Genomic DNA, 13,918 nt, shown 5'->3' with positions numbered 1-13,918 from the left:
CTTATGTAAAGGGGACTTGTGGTGTACTCAAAAAAGGAAGGGGGGATTTGGAGTGCGCAATGAAAACGGGAAGAAGTGTGAAAGATGGCAATGCGCTCTGACCCTCTGTATGGGACAGAGGAAAAAACATGTTGCTGAATCTTTGAATGTATTTGTTGAGAACTGCATCACTATGTCTAAACAATTATTCTTATGTCCCCATAAAAAGCTTATGTACAGTCCAAACAAAGAAATTAGACTTGTTAAACTTCCCTGCAGCAAGGAAAACACAGGAATGAAAAGAATAGTCTTCATAAATGACAAAAAAATAAATAGTGAGCTGTCCCAGTTGATTATAGTCTATGCCTGACAACAATAAAAAGGTGGCTTAACAATGACTGAACATAACCTTGTAGAAAGTGTAAGACACACCAGGTAAAGCAATTATTTTAGATGCTATTCTAGAACATGGTGTTTTGAAGTCGAATATACTTTTACAATATTTGTACATAAAAACAAATTCAAAGGCACACAAAAACAAAGATGTTTAAGGCAACCATTAAAGTATAGATAGAATGGATATGCACTTTATCACTTACTTGATCTCTTCCTGATTTATGTGATGTCATATGGCGTTCGAGTTGTGTTCTATATGCAAATGTGTAACTACAAACAGAGCAACTGAAGTTATCTTCATTTTTTTCATGGCGGTATTTAATGTGTTCCTTTAGAGAGGTAAAGCGTTTGTACCCTCTATCACAGTAAGGGCATGTAAGCAGCTGGGAAAATGCATCTGGTGTGCCTGAATAAGAATACAAAAACACAATTTTTTGTTAATTCTTAAAACAGAGGGTAAAAGCCAATATAACGGCACATTAAGGATATACGTTGACTCTCCATTGTGCATGGAACTTCTATAAGGTTTTCAAAAGTTCTGAATTTCTTAGGATAGCCTCATTGGTTGGTGAAGTGACCCAATAGCAAGAGAGAGAAAGAATTTTCTCCACTTCCCCACACCTATAGTATATAGAGAGAATTACAAGGAACTTTGTGAGAATCAATATCACATTGAAGATGGCAGCGAAGACTTCTACCATGGCAGAACAAAACTTAGCTAACTAGTTCAACCAATGAGGCTTGAAAAAGGGTATGCAAAGGGTTTCAGGTGAATCTATAGAAGGTAGCACAGCTTCCTTCTGCTTAAATTCTGAATTTGAAATTCACTTTTCATCAGTTCACTCTTAGTCAGTTTCTCAGGGTCTGAAGGGTATGTCCAAATCATCTATAAACCATGACTACAGTGCAGTCAAACAGGAATCTCTGGTAGCTTAATTGCGCTTTTAAAGGAACAAAGTTACCCTTGTAGATAAAGTAGCAAAACTATGAAAACGAACCACGATGACCAAGAATATAAATATGGATTTAATCTACCGTGTTTATGAAAGATGATGTCAAAGTAAGACTGGAATAGTATGATATCCAGCCCAGCAAAGAATAGATATATTAATGTCTGTTTAGGTAGATGTTTCGGGAGATCTCAGCTTGGTTGATTGAGGATTGGTTGTTGTAAAAATGTGTAAAACCAAGAAATTATTCTAGCCTTCTCCAACCTGGTGCTCTTCCGCCAGCCCCAGTTAGCATGGTCAACAGTTAGAAAAGTTGGGAGTAAGGATGTATGGAAAATCTGCCTGGGCCTGTGAGGGCAGCAGACTCTCTTGCGTCTGGCCCTCACGGGCCCAGGCAGAAGTGCCAAGTGCCAGGGACAGGCCTGCGCCTGGCTGCTCTTGAGCCTTCGAGAGAAGTTGGGTGCAGCTGCGGCATGACCTGCGCCCTTTGCCTGTTCCCCTGCTGCGTTAACGGCACCCACCATTAATACAGATAGGGAAATTGCGTTTCTCCCCCTCACGTTGATGGGGGCCTTAAAGGCCTTATTAAAAGTGTCTTTAAGGTGCCCATTGGCAGTGGACAGGGGGAATCGCGTATTCCCCCCCTCCACTCTAATGGCAGCCATGGAGGCCCTGGAAATTGTGCTTGCTGAGGGATTGGGAGGCTCCTGCAGCCTCTCGAGCGCTTGTCCAGCCCAGCTCCTTGGGAGAGGGCCATGCCCTGCGAGTTCTTTATTCCCTAGTTGGGAGTTGTAGGCCAAAACATCTGGAAGGCCCTAGGTTGGGGAATGCTGCTTTAGATTACTGATGCTTAGCATGTGGCAGAGAAGATACAGAAGAAATTAGAAGGGGGGGGGAAAGGGCAGATGTATCCTCATATTCTAGAGTCACAACTGATAGGTAACCTTGCTGCCTTACCACCCCTGATTTCCTTGAGTTATACATGTAGTTTTAAAAAAATGTGAACCCAATTCAACACCCTCTGGAATCTAGGCTTGTGAAATAAACCTACTTTGCACTTGCTTGCCTTATACAAAAACCTAAAGCAAGCTGCAGTCATCTAGTGCATAATTAGGCAGATTAGGTCACAAGCAAGGACTTTTAATATATATATATATTTACACAGTAGCTTCACCACAGCTCATCTACAACAGCTTTTCATATTTTGGATAGCACTACTCTTTCATGCTTAACAAAACCTTTTTAAAATGCTTGCACTTTCTTTTAAAAAATACAAAGTGGTTATTAGGGCAGTAGGACTTGTCATCTTGGATCAGGTTATTGAGCTACAAAGTGAAGTACCTTGCCTCCAGCCACTTGAACCATACTTCAGGGGAAACGAAGGCCATTTTTTTTTGCCATGACTCAGTTATTCAATTGTGCAGTGCTGCAGAGGTGTACATGTCTGTGAGCTAAGGTGCACACATCTCTGATCTGAGTTCATAGTATAACAACTATGGACCACTATTTTATTGTACATCAGTAAATATGCAGCTATTGATACTTATAACATTAGCCAGTCCCTTTAAAAGTAGTTTTAGATTGATGATATTTCACAGCCGTGAATACTAAGGTTGGATTATGGGGTCCATAAAAGGCATAAGGACATAAGAAGATTCATGCTGGATCAGACCAAGGGTCCAACCAGTCCAGCACTCCATTCACAACAGTGACCAAACAGCTGTCGACCAGCTACTCACAAGCAGGACACGGGTCCAACAGTACCCTCCCACCCATGTTCCCCAGCAACTGATGTACATAAGCTTACTGCCTCTGATACTGGAGGGGCTTCCTTTTCATTTGGAATTTACTGCCTTAAATTATATAAAATCACCACCAACCGTCTTGAGTGTCATTTTTCTTGGGAGAAAAGAGGAGTCAAATCAAATCAATAAATAATAATAATAATAATAATAATAATAATAATAATAATAATAATCTTATGCCTATTTACCTGGGAGTAATCCCCACTGAACTCAATGAAGTTTATCTCTGAGTAGACATGTAAAGGACTGCACTTTAGATCACCTACAATATAATAGACACTGTAGGGCATACAGAATTTGACAAGGGCCTTGCCTACCAGTTTACAGACTAGGGGCAGAAAAGGTCTGCGATCAGATTCTTTGACTCCGCTCCTCCACCCAACGTTAAAGCAGGCATAAGGATAGGGGGGTCCCTTATTTTGATCAGTGCAGCTGCCCTGGAAGAAGTAGAGTTTAGCCTGTTCCTCAGAACTAATTTCCCAATTTAAATTGTGCACTGAAGCCATGATTAGTCCCCACAGGAGGAAAAAGGCAGGTAGCTGAATTGTGCCTGTCTTTTTTGTTCAGAAGGCTAAGAGCAGCTTCACGGGAGCAACGTCATTCAGGAAAATGGTGCAGGCAGAAAGCTAAACGCTTCCTCCCTAAGCACCGTGACTGTGAACAGAATTGGGCGTCTCCCCACATCTGCTGTAAAGGGAGTGGAGTGGAGAATCAAGAGGGCCAATTATGAGTCTCCTGTATCACATCTGATTTAACCCTAAGGACAACATGAAACAGGAGGAAAGGGGGAAGCAGAACAGGCATAGGATGTTCTATTGTTTCACATAAGGCACTGCTTTTCTTTCCCTTCTTCTGTCCCTCCTTGAGTCCCACTTTTCAGAAAAAGATCCTTCTCCCCATCACCTGCTTGTAGGGCCACTGCCACCTGATTCTGCTCTACCCAACGTTCACTACTTTGGGCAGAATCTGTAAGCGCTCCAGTGGTTTTCATTTAATGTTGACTGTAAGCGCTTTGGGAACATTCAATCCCACAGGTCTGAGTGGACCTCAGATTTGCAGGATTTTTGTATTTAGCAGGACGCGGAGGTCCACCAACTGAAGCCAGATGCAAAACTAGCATTCGGCATCATTTCCTTTTCATTTCTGCGTCTTGATTTGCAAGGGCTCATCATATGTATTAAATATTTCATGACTACGATCCGGAGAACTGTGCGGCTGTTTCTGCTTGTCCAGCCTGCTTCTTTTCTTTTTTTTACTCCCACTTCCTTGGTGCAAAAACTGTGAACCGCCCAGAGAGCTTCGGCTAGTGGGCGGTATAGAAATGCAATAAATAAATAAATAAATAAATAAATAAACGGTGAGTTGCCGGATGACAACCAGATGCAACATGCTGGTTCAGGAAATAGAGTGTTTTATTATGTAAACAGCCCAGAGAGCTTCGGCTTTGGGGCAGTATACAAATGCAATAAATAACAACAACAACAACAACAATAATAGAGCTGATTACCTATTGCACACCATGAGCGATATGTTGAAATAACAGGCAGGTACAATTGCAGTCTATATCTGAGCTACTACAAATCAGGGACTGTAGACAATTTAAGTTGTGCAGGTGGTATTTTTTGCTATTATTAAACAATTGTTATTATTAAACAATTGCCTCTTGCCAATCTACTGCAAATCGTCTGGTGTTCTACCAGTAAATCCCAATCTACTTTCTGTTGACTCCTGCTGTTAGAGTACTGGCATTAAAAACACGTTAACAATATGAATTGCAAAGCCCAGAAACCATACCTACATGCTAATTCCAGTGTCATTTAGTAGACTGAATGGCTTAGTACAAAAATTACTCATGTTTAACTCTAATTACTGTTAAGTTACCCTAAACTAAATGCTTGAATTATAGAGAGTAGAGTATGGATTTATTGGGAATCTATGGGACATAAAAAGGAATCACCCACATGTTTAGTTTTTTTAATGGTTTTTAATGCTTTATGTGTGTATGTTCTGTGTTTTAGAATTTTAAATTTTGTATACTCGTTTTTATCTTAATTTTAGAATGTCTGCAAACCGCCCAGAGAGCCCTGGTTATGGGGGCGGTATATAAGTGTATTTAATAAATTAATAAATAAATAAAAATTATTATTATCCCGCCTTTTCCCCAGTACTGGGACTCAAGGCAGTTTACAAAACTAAAACACTTACAATTAAAACATATAAATATAAATTTACAAAAGTTAAAATAGAATTAAACCTATAGTAAAATTAAAAACATGTTAATTTTTTAAAAAACAGTAACAGATCAAAAAGGGGGAGGGAATCTAATACATCAACACAGGTCCAGAGTAGCTCCAAAAGCCTGCTGAAACAAAAACATTTTTGCCTGCCCCCGAAAGTGTAGCACAGAGGGAGCCAGCCTAGCCTCCCTGGGAAGGAGTTCCAGAGCCTTGGAGCAACCACTGAGAAGGCCCTCTCCTGCCTACCCATCAGGTATGCCTGGGATGTTGGTGGGACTGCGAGAAAGGCCTCCCTAGAAGATCTCAGAGCACGGGCAGGCTCGTATTTATCCTAAAGTTAAATATAAATTTTGAGCACAATAGTAATAGTTTGTATTTTTTAACTACATGTTGAAATGGCACTATTTTTTAATAAATTCAAAGCAGACAGCAAGGTATACCATACCTGCTTTTGATTCAATCATTTTACATCTGGCAGAAAACTGAAGCAATAGTTACCATTTTCATCCTGGCCACTGGCTTCAGGTGTGCCTTGTCTCTGATCCTCCTCAGGTGCTTCAGGGTAGATAACTGCCGTGTCTTCTTGTTGCAGAAATTCTTCGACGTTAGGGTCATGATTTTGTTCATTTTCTGCATCAGAATCACATTCATCTTCTTTCACTAGAAGTAAATGACCATTTGTAAGGAATTAATAGATTTTCATAACAATGTTAGAATTTGCTTTCATTTTTAAAGAACAGATAATAGCTTTTATGACTCTGAAGTTGAAAACATGTGGGCAATATGAGAGGAAAAACCCAGAGACGGGCTTCAGCAGCCGTGTTGGGGCTTCAATGTTTTATGCAGCTTCGTGTCCCATTTCTGGACCCACAGACCACCTACGTGCAATCTTCATGCTATGCTTCATTCACTATCCTAATCTTTGCCATAACTTTCAAAATGCTTGACAACCTGAGTCTTTGTGCCATGTAAAATACAAAAGTATATGCAGTGCCCTGTGTTTCTCTCTCCAAATGAATTTTTACTTCCTTCGCAAAAAATGCAATGTTTTCCAACATATTGTTTCTGATACATTGACCCTGAGAAGTCTGAATGTTTACAATTGCGCCATGATATTTAGTAGTTTAGTCAACAGCGAGGCTGCAGATGACATGGAGGCACCTGTGTTTACAGGTGCTGAGCTGAAAGTCCCATTGCAATTGTTTTTGGGGGCAGGCAGAGGGAAGGGGGCTCAAAAAGGTTGCCTGTATGTTTCTGAGCAAGATTCAAAGTGCTGGTTTTAACCTATAAAGCCTTACACAGCTTGGGACCACAAGGAATACCTGATGGAACACCTCTTCCAACATGAACCTACCCGAACACTACGCTCAACATCTAAGCTCCTCCTCCGGGTGCCTACTCTGAGCGAAGCTTGGAGGGTGGCGACAAGACAGAGGGCCTTCTCTGTGGTGACCCCCCCCAACTGTGGAGCAATCTCACTGACGAGGTCTGCTGGTGCCGACATAGTCATATTTTCGGTGCCAGGTCAAGACTTTTCTCTTCTCCCAGGCATTTAACAATATGTTATAAGCCTGGGTCTGTTTTTTTAGCACATCATTTTTAAAGTTGTTATCGTGTTTTTAAACGTATATGTATATTGCATGTTTTTTTGTGGGTTTTTATTTTTGTATATTGTTTTTAAGTTTTTTTTATCTTACGTGAACTGCCCAGAGAGCTTCGGCTATGGGGTGGTATATAAATGCAATAAATAAATAAATAGGTACAAAAGTGTGAAGGTAAGAGTGAGGGCAACATGCTTCAGAAACCACTGCCATCACTCTGAATTGGCTTTGTTTTCCAAGGATGATCATCATAAAGCCAAATCTCATTGGCTTCAGGCTGCTCAAAAACACTATGTTTTCCCTCAAAATATTCATGGGTGTACATGCAACCTAGCTTCTAGGATTATCCAACAACTTTGAGGTTAGTGCAATCACCCTGCCTCTTTCACAGAATTTTAAGGGTGTCCGGATGACACTGTCTTCCACCTGTAACCCTCACTGCTTCTACCATCTACTTCTTAGCACACACAAAAAGGTATCTGGTCAAGAGGGCAGGGCTCCTGCAGCTTTAATTATTGTGATGAAGAGGGCATTTCACCAGGTGCTGCATGCATACATGCAAATGACACTTGCTGAAATTCCCTTTTCAAGACAATTGTTAAAGAACTAGGAGCCATGTCCTCCTTTTAATATGGTCACCCTACCCCCTCCCTCCCACCACTCAGTCTAAAAGAGTGATAAGGTCTGTTGCATTATGGCATCTGCAGTTCTTTTCAAGAGCTGCTGCAACGCATTCCGGAAGCTACAGCTACCAAAATACTCCGAGCCCCGTTACTCTGTTAGTCTGAATGACAGACTGACAGAGGGAGGACAGGAGAGGGGGAAAAGTCTCCCTTTGGCCCCCTCTGTTGCTGCTGCTCCTGTGGCCACGCCAGTATCAAAAGGGGAAGTGCAGGTGGCTTTGGGTGTTGCAGAAGGGTGGCGTTGATACCTCTCCACGCTCTCACTTGGGATTCTTCCGAGTTTATTTTCTTCTTCTTAAAAGCCTGGAAAAATCCCAAGCTAGTCTGAGAAAAGCACTGAAAGGTTTCAGTCATCTCTACTTCTTCGTTTCTCATTCTGCAAGTTCTCACCTCCTCTGCTTCTCTTCAACCCAGGCCTCTGTTATTTCGTTTTATTAATTCTGCACTGTCTAATGACTTTTGTTCTCTGGGTGGGTTACAAACATAATTTCTCCATTCTTCAAATACTCTTCCCTACGCTCATCCTTTTCTCAGGTCTCAGTTACAGAAGTAAAGGATTGATCAGAGGTAAATCAAAGACTCACAAGCTCAACTTCATGCTGCTGCTATATCAACTATAATAATGTTATTGTTATACCAAACCTCCACCTGTTCTCTGCCCCCTGAGAACAATCGGCAAGGCCTCACTCCCTATGCCTCTTTATCTAGAGAAGGAATGCCACTTTCTCCTTCTGCAGCCTCCGGCAGATATTAGGCTCATGGTATCACAGGGCAGGTCTCTGTTGTGGGGCTGTGCTTATGACATTCCCTCCAGAGAGAAAGCCTGCAAGGTTCAATCCGTGACAACTTTTAGAACAATGAGAAATATATATTTCCTCTGCCAGGCCAACAGAACATCACTTTTAATTCTGGTTGCTTTTACTGACTGTTGTTTTATTGTTATGTTCGTCTTTTAAAATGCAAGGAGAGTAATTAATTTTAAAATACAACTTGAAAAACGTTGAGATGTTGCATTATTTTGGGTCTTTCCCGCCCCAGAAATTGCTACTCTCCAATTGAAAACTAAATCGATCTTTAAAAGCCTCAATTTAGAGCACTGGGCAACATAACAGCAATGGTCAAGCAGATCCAATTATATGCACAGTCTATGAAAAAGCCCTCTTTGGCCTGATAATGCAAAATGTATATTCATGCACACTGCGTTTTCTTCTCATAGTGATGTACGGGAAGCACAACATGTGTAGGAGTTTCTATTGCGGTAGAAGAATTTCCGCTTCTTTCGGGTTGCTTCCTTATTTTTTTCATCCTTTAACACTGCGGCCACTGCATTTTCAAATATATCTCTAGGGCTAGAAAACTCCTACAATTTCAACAAGAGTTTGCAAGATGCACGAAACGTTCTGGGAGACCACATGGGGCCCAGAGGTGTACATTGTTCAACCCACAGTTATGTGATGGTGCCAATTAAAAAAACCCACGCAAGGAATCATTAATTTCCATATGAATAAAAGAAAGGGGTTCTGCAGTAAATATACACATCCTTGGTATAGGGTGGGCTCATTATACAAGCTAATTTTATATACGTTAATGAGCATAAAATGTAATATTATAATACTATGGCTAATACTGTTACCTCAGCTGCATCTCATCATTATGCCCTGTTGTAATCTTGCAACAGACCAGAAATAAATTGTTCATCCACAGCTCCTGCTCCTTGAACCAAAAAGCAGCCGAGAGACTGCAGAGCCTCTCTGCACTTCAGGGGAAGGGATTGCCTTGCATAATTTATTAGCAACACCTCAAAATTGTTCTAATGGGAGGCTGCGCTGGCCTTCTTCGGTAGTAGTATTTCTACAGCTTAAAGACACAGCGGTGTGCATGGACCGACAGATGGGAAAAGATCAAAAGGAAGAAGGATGGTAGTGCAAGAAGGAGGATTTTCTTTATCGAGAGTGCACACCGTTATGCAAACTTCAAGGATATGCTAAGTTCCCCAAACACAAACTAACAAATGTGGTGACAAATACCTGTACATCCAGATTCATCTGCTTGAGCTTCAGGCCCCAGGATTTCCTTTGCTTCTTTACTAGCTAAAATGTAACATGACAGAAGAGAAGATCAGTCTTTTACACAATTCAGAAACTCGTTAATTTATTGGAAATAATTTACTTCTCTGCTGTCAGAGGTAAATATTCCCTCAGACAGCAGTAAGGCTGTGTTTACCCACAGAGTTACTGCTTATTATGTGAGCAGAATATTTCAGCCATATAAATTTTAGAAGGGAAAATGCTTCTCTCTAAATAGAATGCAATCAGATTAGGGAAACAGGTTGTTCAAACAAAATGCCAACCCACATTCAGTAGTTGAGTGTGGGTTGTTGTTGAACCGTGGACTGTTTGTTGAACCGTGGGTTAACGTGTTGTCTGAATGTCTGCAGAGTGGCTTGTTGACCATGCAGTGCAGTGTGGCTTGTTAACCATCTTGAAAAACTCAATAACAAACCACGGGCTCTCAAGATGGCTTGTTCAAGAAAATAAGCCACACTGCATGGTTAACAAGTCAAAATCTTGAATTGTGCCAGGAAACAAACCAATAGAAACTGAAGTTCTTTATTATTTATTTATTGCATTTCTATACCACCAACATGTATAAATATTGCTCACATTGGCCAGTGTCTGCTAGAATTTGTCCAGTTGCCTATCTCACATTGTCCAATAAAGAACCATCACACTATTATCACACTACCAGATATGGGCCTTGCGGCTGTATTTGGAACAGACTTGAAAGACAACCCCATCTAGACCACATGGATGTTATCAAGGCATTGATAACTATGACCAGGTTACGTTTCTGCCCCCCTTTTAGGATTACTGATAGTGAACTCAAAAGGTAATGGCTGTAATTGAGAGTCTACATGCGCAAGAGATCCACATGTGTTCTCAAAATGTGGCCTTCATCATCATCAAGTCTAAACATAGTTTGTTGACATGAGCCACCGATCCACTATTATACTGGTGAATATGTTTTTAAAGTGACTGCCTAATCTACCAAACCACGCAAGGAGTAAGACCACAGAGAAGGGCTTGCCTTGGGCTTGCTGCTAATGCCATGGGAAGATTCCGTCTAAAGAATTCACAGCATGCCTCTGTAAATAGCCTTGACTTTAAAAATATGGCTGGAAATTAAATTAAGTTTAAGTACAAATCTGAATATGATACTGGGGAATGTGAAATTATTCTTAGGTATCCTCTTCTTCATTTCAGAAGTTCTACTTTCTTCACTGGAAGAAACTACTACATGTATACTATTATTAAAGGCGCCATTATTTAAGTATTGCTTTATTCACACAAACTCAAATATAAAAAGTGTATCATTTGACATCCTCAGCAAGAGATTTAAATTAAGTTATTACTAACAAATAATCTTTGCCTCATGTATATACACCGTACCTGCTCATGATATTGTCCTGCAGGGGATTTCTAAAACTACATTTTAAATTCTACACAAGGCATTGTGCAATCACTCTGCCTCATTCATGGAAATTTTATGCAGGGTTCAGAAAATGTAGGATTCCATTTGTAATCAGCTGTGGGTTTTTCTCCCACTGTCACATCCATCCTTTTTCTAACCACACACACACACAAAAACCTGGTAAGGATGCAAAGAGCGGAAGAGCAGTACAATTTTTGAGCAGGTGTAGACAGGCGAATGTGAAATGCAGGCAGAATGGGAACAGTTCACCCTGGGGGAGATATTAGGGGTGTCCCTCTTTTCTCTATCATTTGCCATACATTTCCGTTTGCACAGCCATTTTGTCGCTTCCAGAGGAAGTTCTTTTCCCTCTTCCAATGCTGGCCGGGGATGATGGGAGTTGTAGTTCAACACACCTGAAGGGTGCCAGGTTGGGGAAGGCTGGTTTAGCAAACAAACTGATCATTTAGTAGGCTTATAGCCTCCTGTGCTTCTTGGTAGGCACACTATAAAATGGAGCTAGAGAGTGATACGTAGCAGTTAACTTCATCCCTGTAAAATTTTATATTAGGTAGTTTAAAAGAGCTTGAACATGGTTAGTCTTCATTATTCTTTAAGTGCCAACAGGGATCACATCATATAGCTCTAGGTAAGAATGGAATTACATGAACACAAGGTATCTGTAGAATTATATGGAAAGGTTGCCATGGAAAACAAAGCTTTAGAAAAACCTTTGTACAAATAATCTGTACTTGGGATTTTTAAAAGTGCAGTTTTGGCTAATCTACACCAAGCAGGATATAGCACTATGAAAGCAGTATATAAAAGGCAGGAGCCACACCAAGCAGGATATAGTGCTATGAAAGCGGTACATGGTATGTATCAATGGGTCCCAACAGTTGTCAGTGCACTTCAATACCGCTATAAAGCAGTCGTGTGGCTCCTGCCTTTTATATACAGCTTTCATAGTGCAATATCCTGCTTGGTGTAGATTAGGCCCCTATCTGCAAGGTACACCTGCTGATTTAGCACAGGATCAATACTAAATCCTTTTGCATCTATGGAATAAGATAAAACAATGGTGCAATGAATGAGCCCTTGAAAAACACTGCTATTGAACGGGCAGTAGACTACCTCACCAGCCTTGTGGCTGTGGGATACCACTAGTACAAGGGGTAAGCCAGGTGAAATCAGGGGCACGTTTGAGGAATAGTAGAGTGTTACCCTTGCTCCAAGATTGTTCTGGCTCCTGCACCAGCATAACATTGTGACAATAAAACAGGTGGAGTATGTGGGGGGGGGGAAACACAACTGGAGTCAATGGAGAGACCCAGGTGACTGCCCTCTCAGCCACCTGATAGGATAAGATCTACACTCCACATATGGTTAAGTGATTTATTTATTTATTTATTACATTTCTATACCGCCCAATAGCCGGAGCTCTCTGGGCGGTTCACAAAAATTAAAAACATTCAAAGTATAAAACAACAGTGTAAAACCATAATATAATACAATACAATATAAAAGCTCAAGTGATGTATTCTTCCTTGCAATGTGAGAGTTCCAATACCATTTCCTACTGCAGATGGGCAAGTATTGTCGTGATGATGTTATGATCTCCCCAAACAGGAGAACCCTCAAACTTTGACACCGGAGATCTACCCGGTGAGTACAGTGAGCCTGCCTAAGGCACTGGAATGAAACAGCATCTAGCTGATGGCATCCTCTGGAGTCACCTCTTCTCACTTGCATCGTTTTGTTCATGTAGTGCTCCTATGCCGGTATCTTGCCACTGGATCACCAGCAAGAATGAGAACGAAGAGCCAAAATCTCAATGCCCTCAATGTATGTGTTTGTTGAAGGCATTGGTGCCATGGAGTTGTAGGGGTTGGGAATTTTTTTCCCTTTCAAAAGGCTTGCTCATCTCAAACAGACACCAGTACCACATTTTTCATCGCTGGTTGCCTTCCACCAGGCTCCGCCCCCGGGTTGGCCCCAGATTGGCCACGGAGTGACGTTACATGGTGGAAGTGCCGTGTTGACGTTGCTCCATTTGAAAAAGTCGGGGTAAATCCTCAACTTTTTTAAAACACAGCATTGCGTGGAAGACTCATGGTGGCTGTTAAGCTGTGCCTGTGTCGTCTAAACAACGTGGCACAGATCCACAGCCACCACGGGACTTTCCCCACTTATAGACAGCAACCCCCGAGAGTGGGACTCAAATCCTTCTTTTGAAGGGGCTTATTGCCCCTTCTATATGCATGTAATTTCTCCTACGAAGCAGGCACGTCACAAGCATACGAGCCCAAATGTTTTTTCTCCACCACTATGTAAATAATTAAAGGGTGTGTCGAGATGTTCTTTTTGAACCAGGTCTCAAAATGGTTTGTTCTTTTGGGTTACAGCAGCAGTATCTTTTCCTTCACTTTTTAATGCAGAACGCAAACAGTCTTTTCAGTGCAATATAGTTTTTATAAAACTACTTAACAATTCCTTATGATATCTAGAAAGCCTTCTAGATTTTGACACATACCTTCATCTTCCCAGCAACTGTTCGCACTTTCTTCTCTTTCGTTGTGTTCTGGTAATACTGTATGGTCTTTTGGCAAGTCATCGTCTGGCACGCTAGCATCACAATCTGCTGCATCCGTTATACTTTCTTCTTCAACAATGTGCAATTTGTCTTCGTCATCTGAATCTGAATTTGTTTCTACGACGTTATTGTAACTGGTAACTGCAGAGAAACAAGGAGAAAAGATCAGTGTATATGCTATTTTGAAATGGCTAACTTTTGTA

General features: G+C 41.1%; 1 protein-coding gene across 3 annotated transcripts in view; it reads right to left on the bottom strand.

The window, feature by feature from the left end:
- Positions 1-13,918, bottom strand: part of ZEB1 (zinc finger E-box binding homeobox 1) — a 95,247-nt gene that overhangs the window by 15,473 nt on the left and 65,856 nt on the right. For 2 of the 3 annotated variants that reach the window (XM_063125250.1, XM_063125267.1), the window contains exons 2-5: positions 13,656-13,856; positions 9,679-9,741; positions 5,866-6,027; positions 579-781 (exon numbers count right to left, since the gene is read on the bottom strand). In XM_063125250.1, coding sequence (XP_062981320.1) covers positions 579-781; positions 5,866-6,027; positions 9,679-9,741; positions 13,656-13,856 — 629 coding nt within the window. Of the gene's footprint in view, positions 1-578; positions 782-5,865; positions 6,028-9,672; positions 9,742-13,655; positions 13,857-13,918 lie in introns of all 3 variants that reach the window. The other variant, XM_063125259.1, reaches the window with a different exon arrangement.

This window comes from Elgaria multicarinata, chromosome 1 (genome assembly GCF_023053635.1).
Source record: "Elgaria multicarinata webbii isolate HBS135686 ecotype San Diego chromosome 1, rElgMul1.1.pri, whole genome shotgun sequence".
NCBI lineage: Eukaryota > Metazoa > Chordata > Lepidosauria > Squamata > Anguidae > Elgaria > Elgaria multicarinata.
The sequence above is the reverse complement of the archived record's forward strand: the minus strand, read 5'-3'. Positions and strand labels throughout refer to the sequence as shown.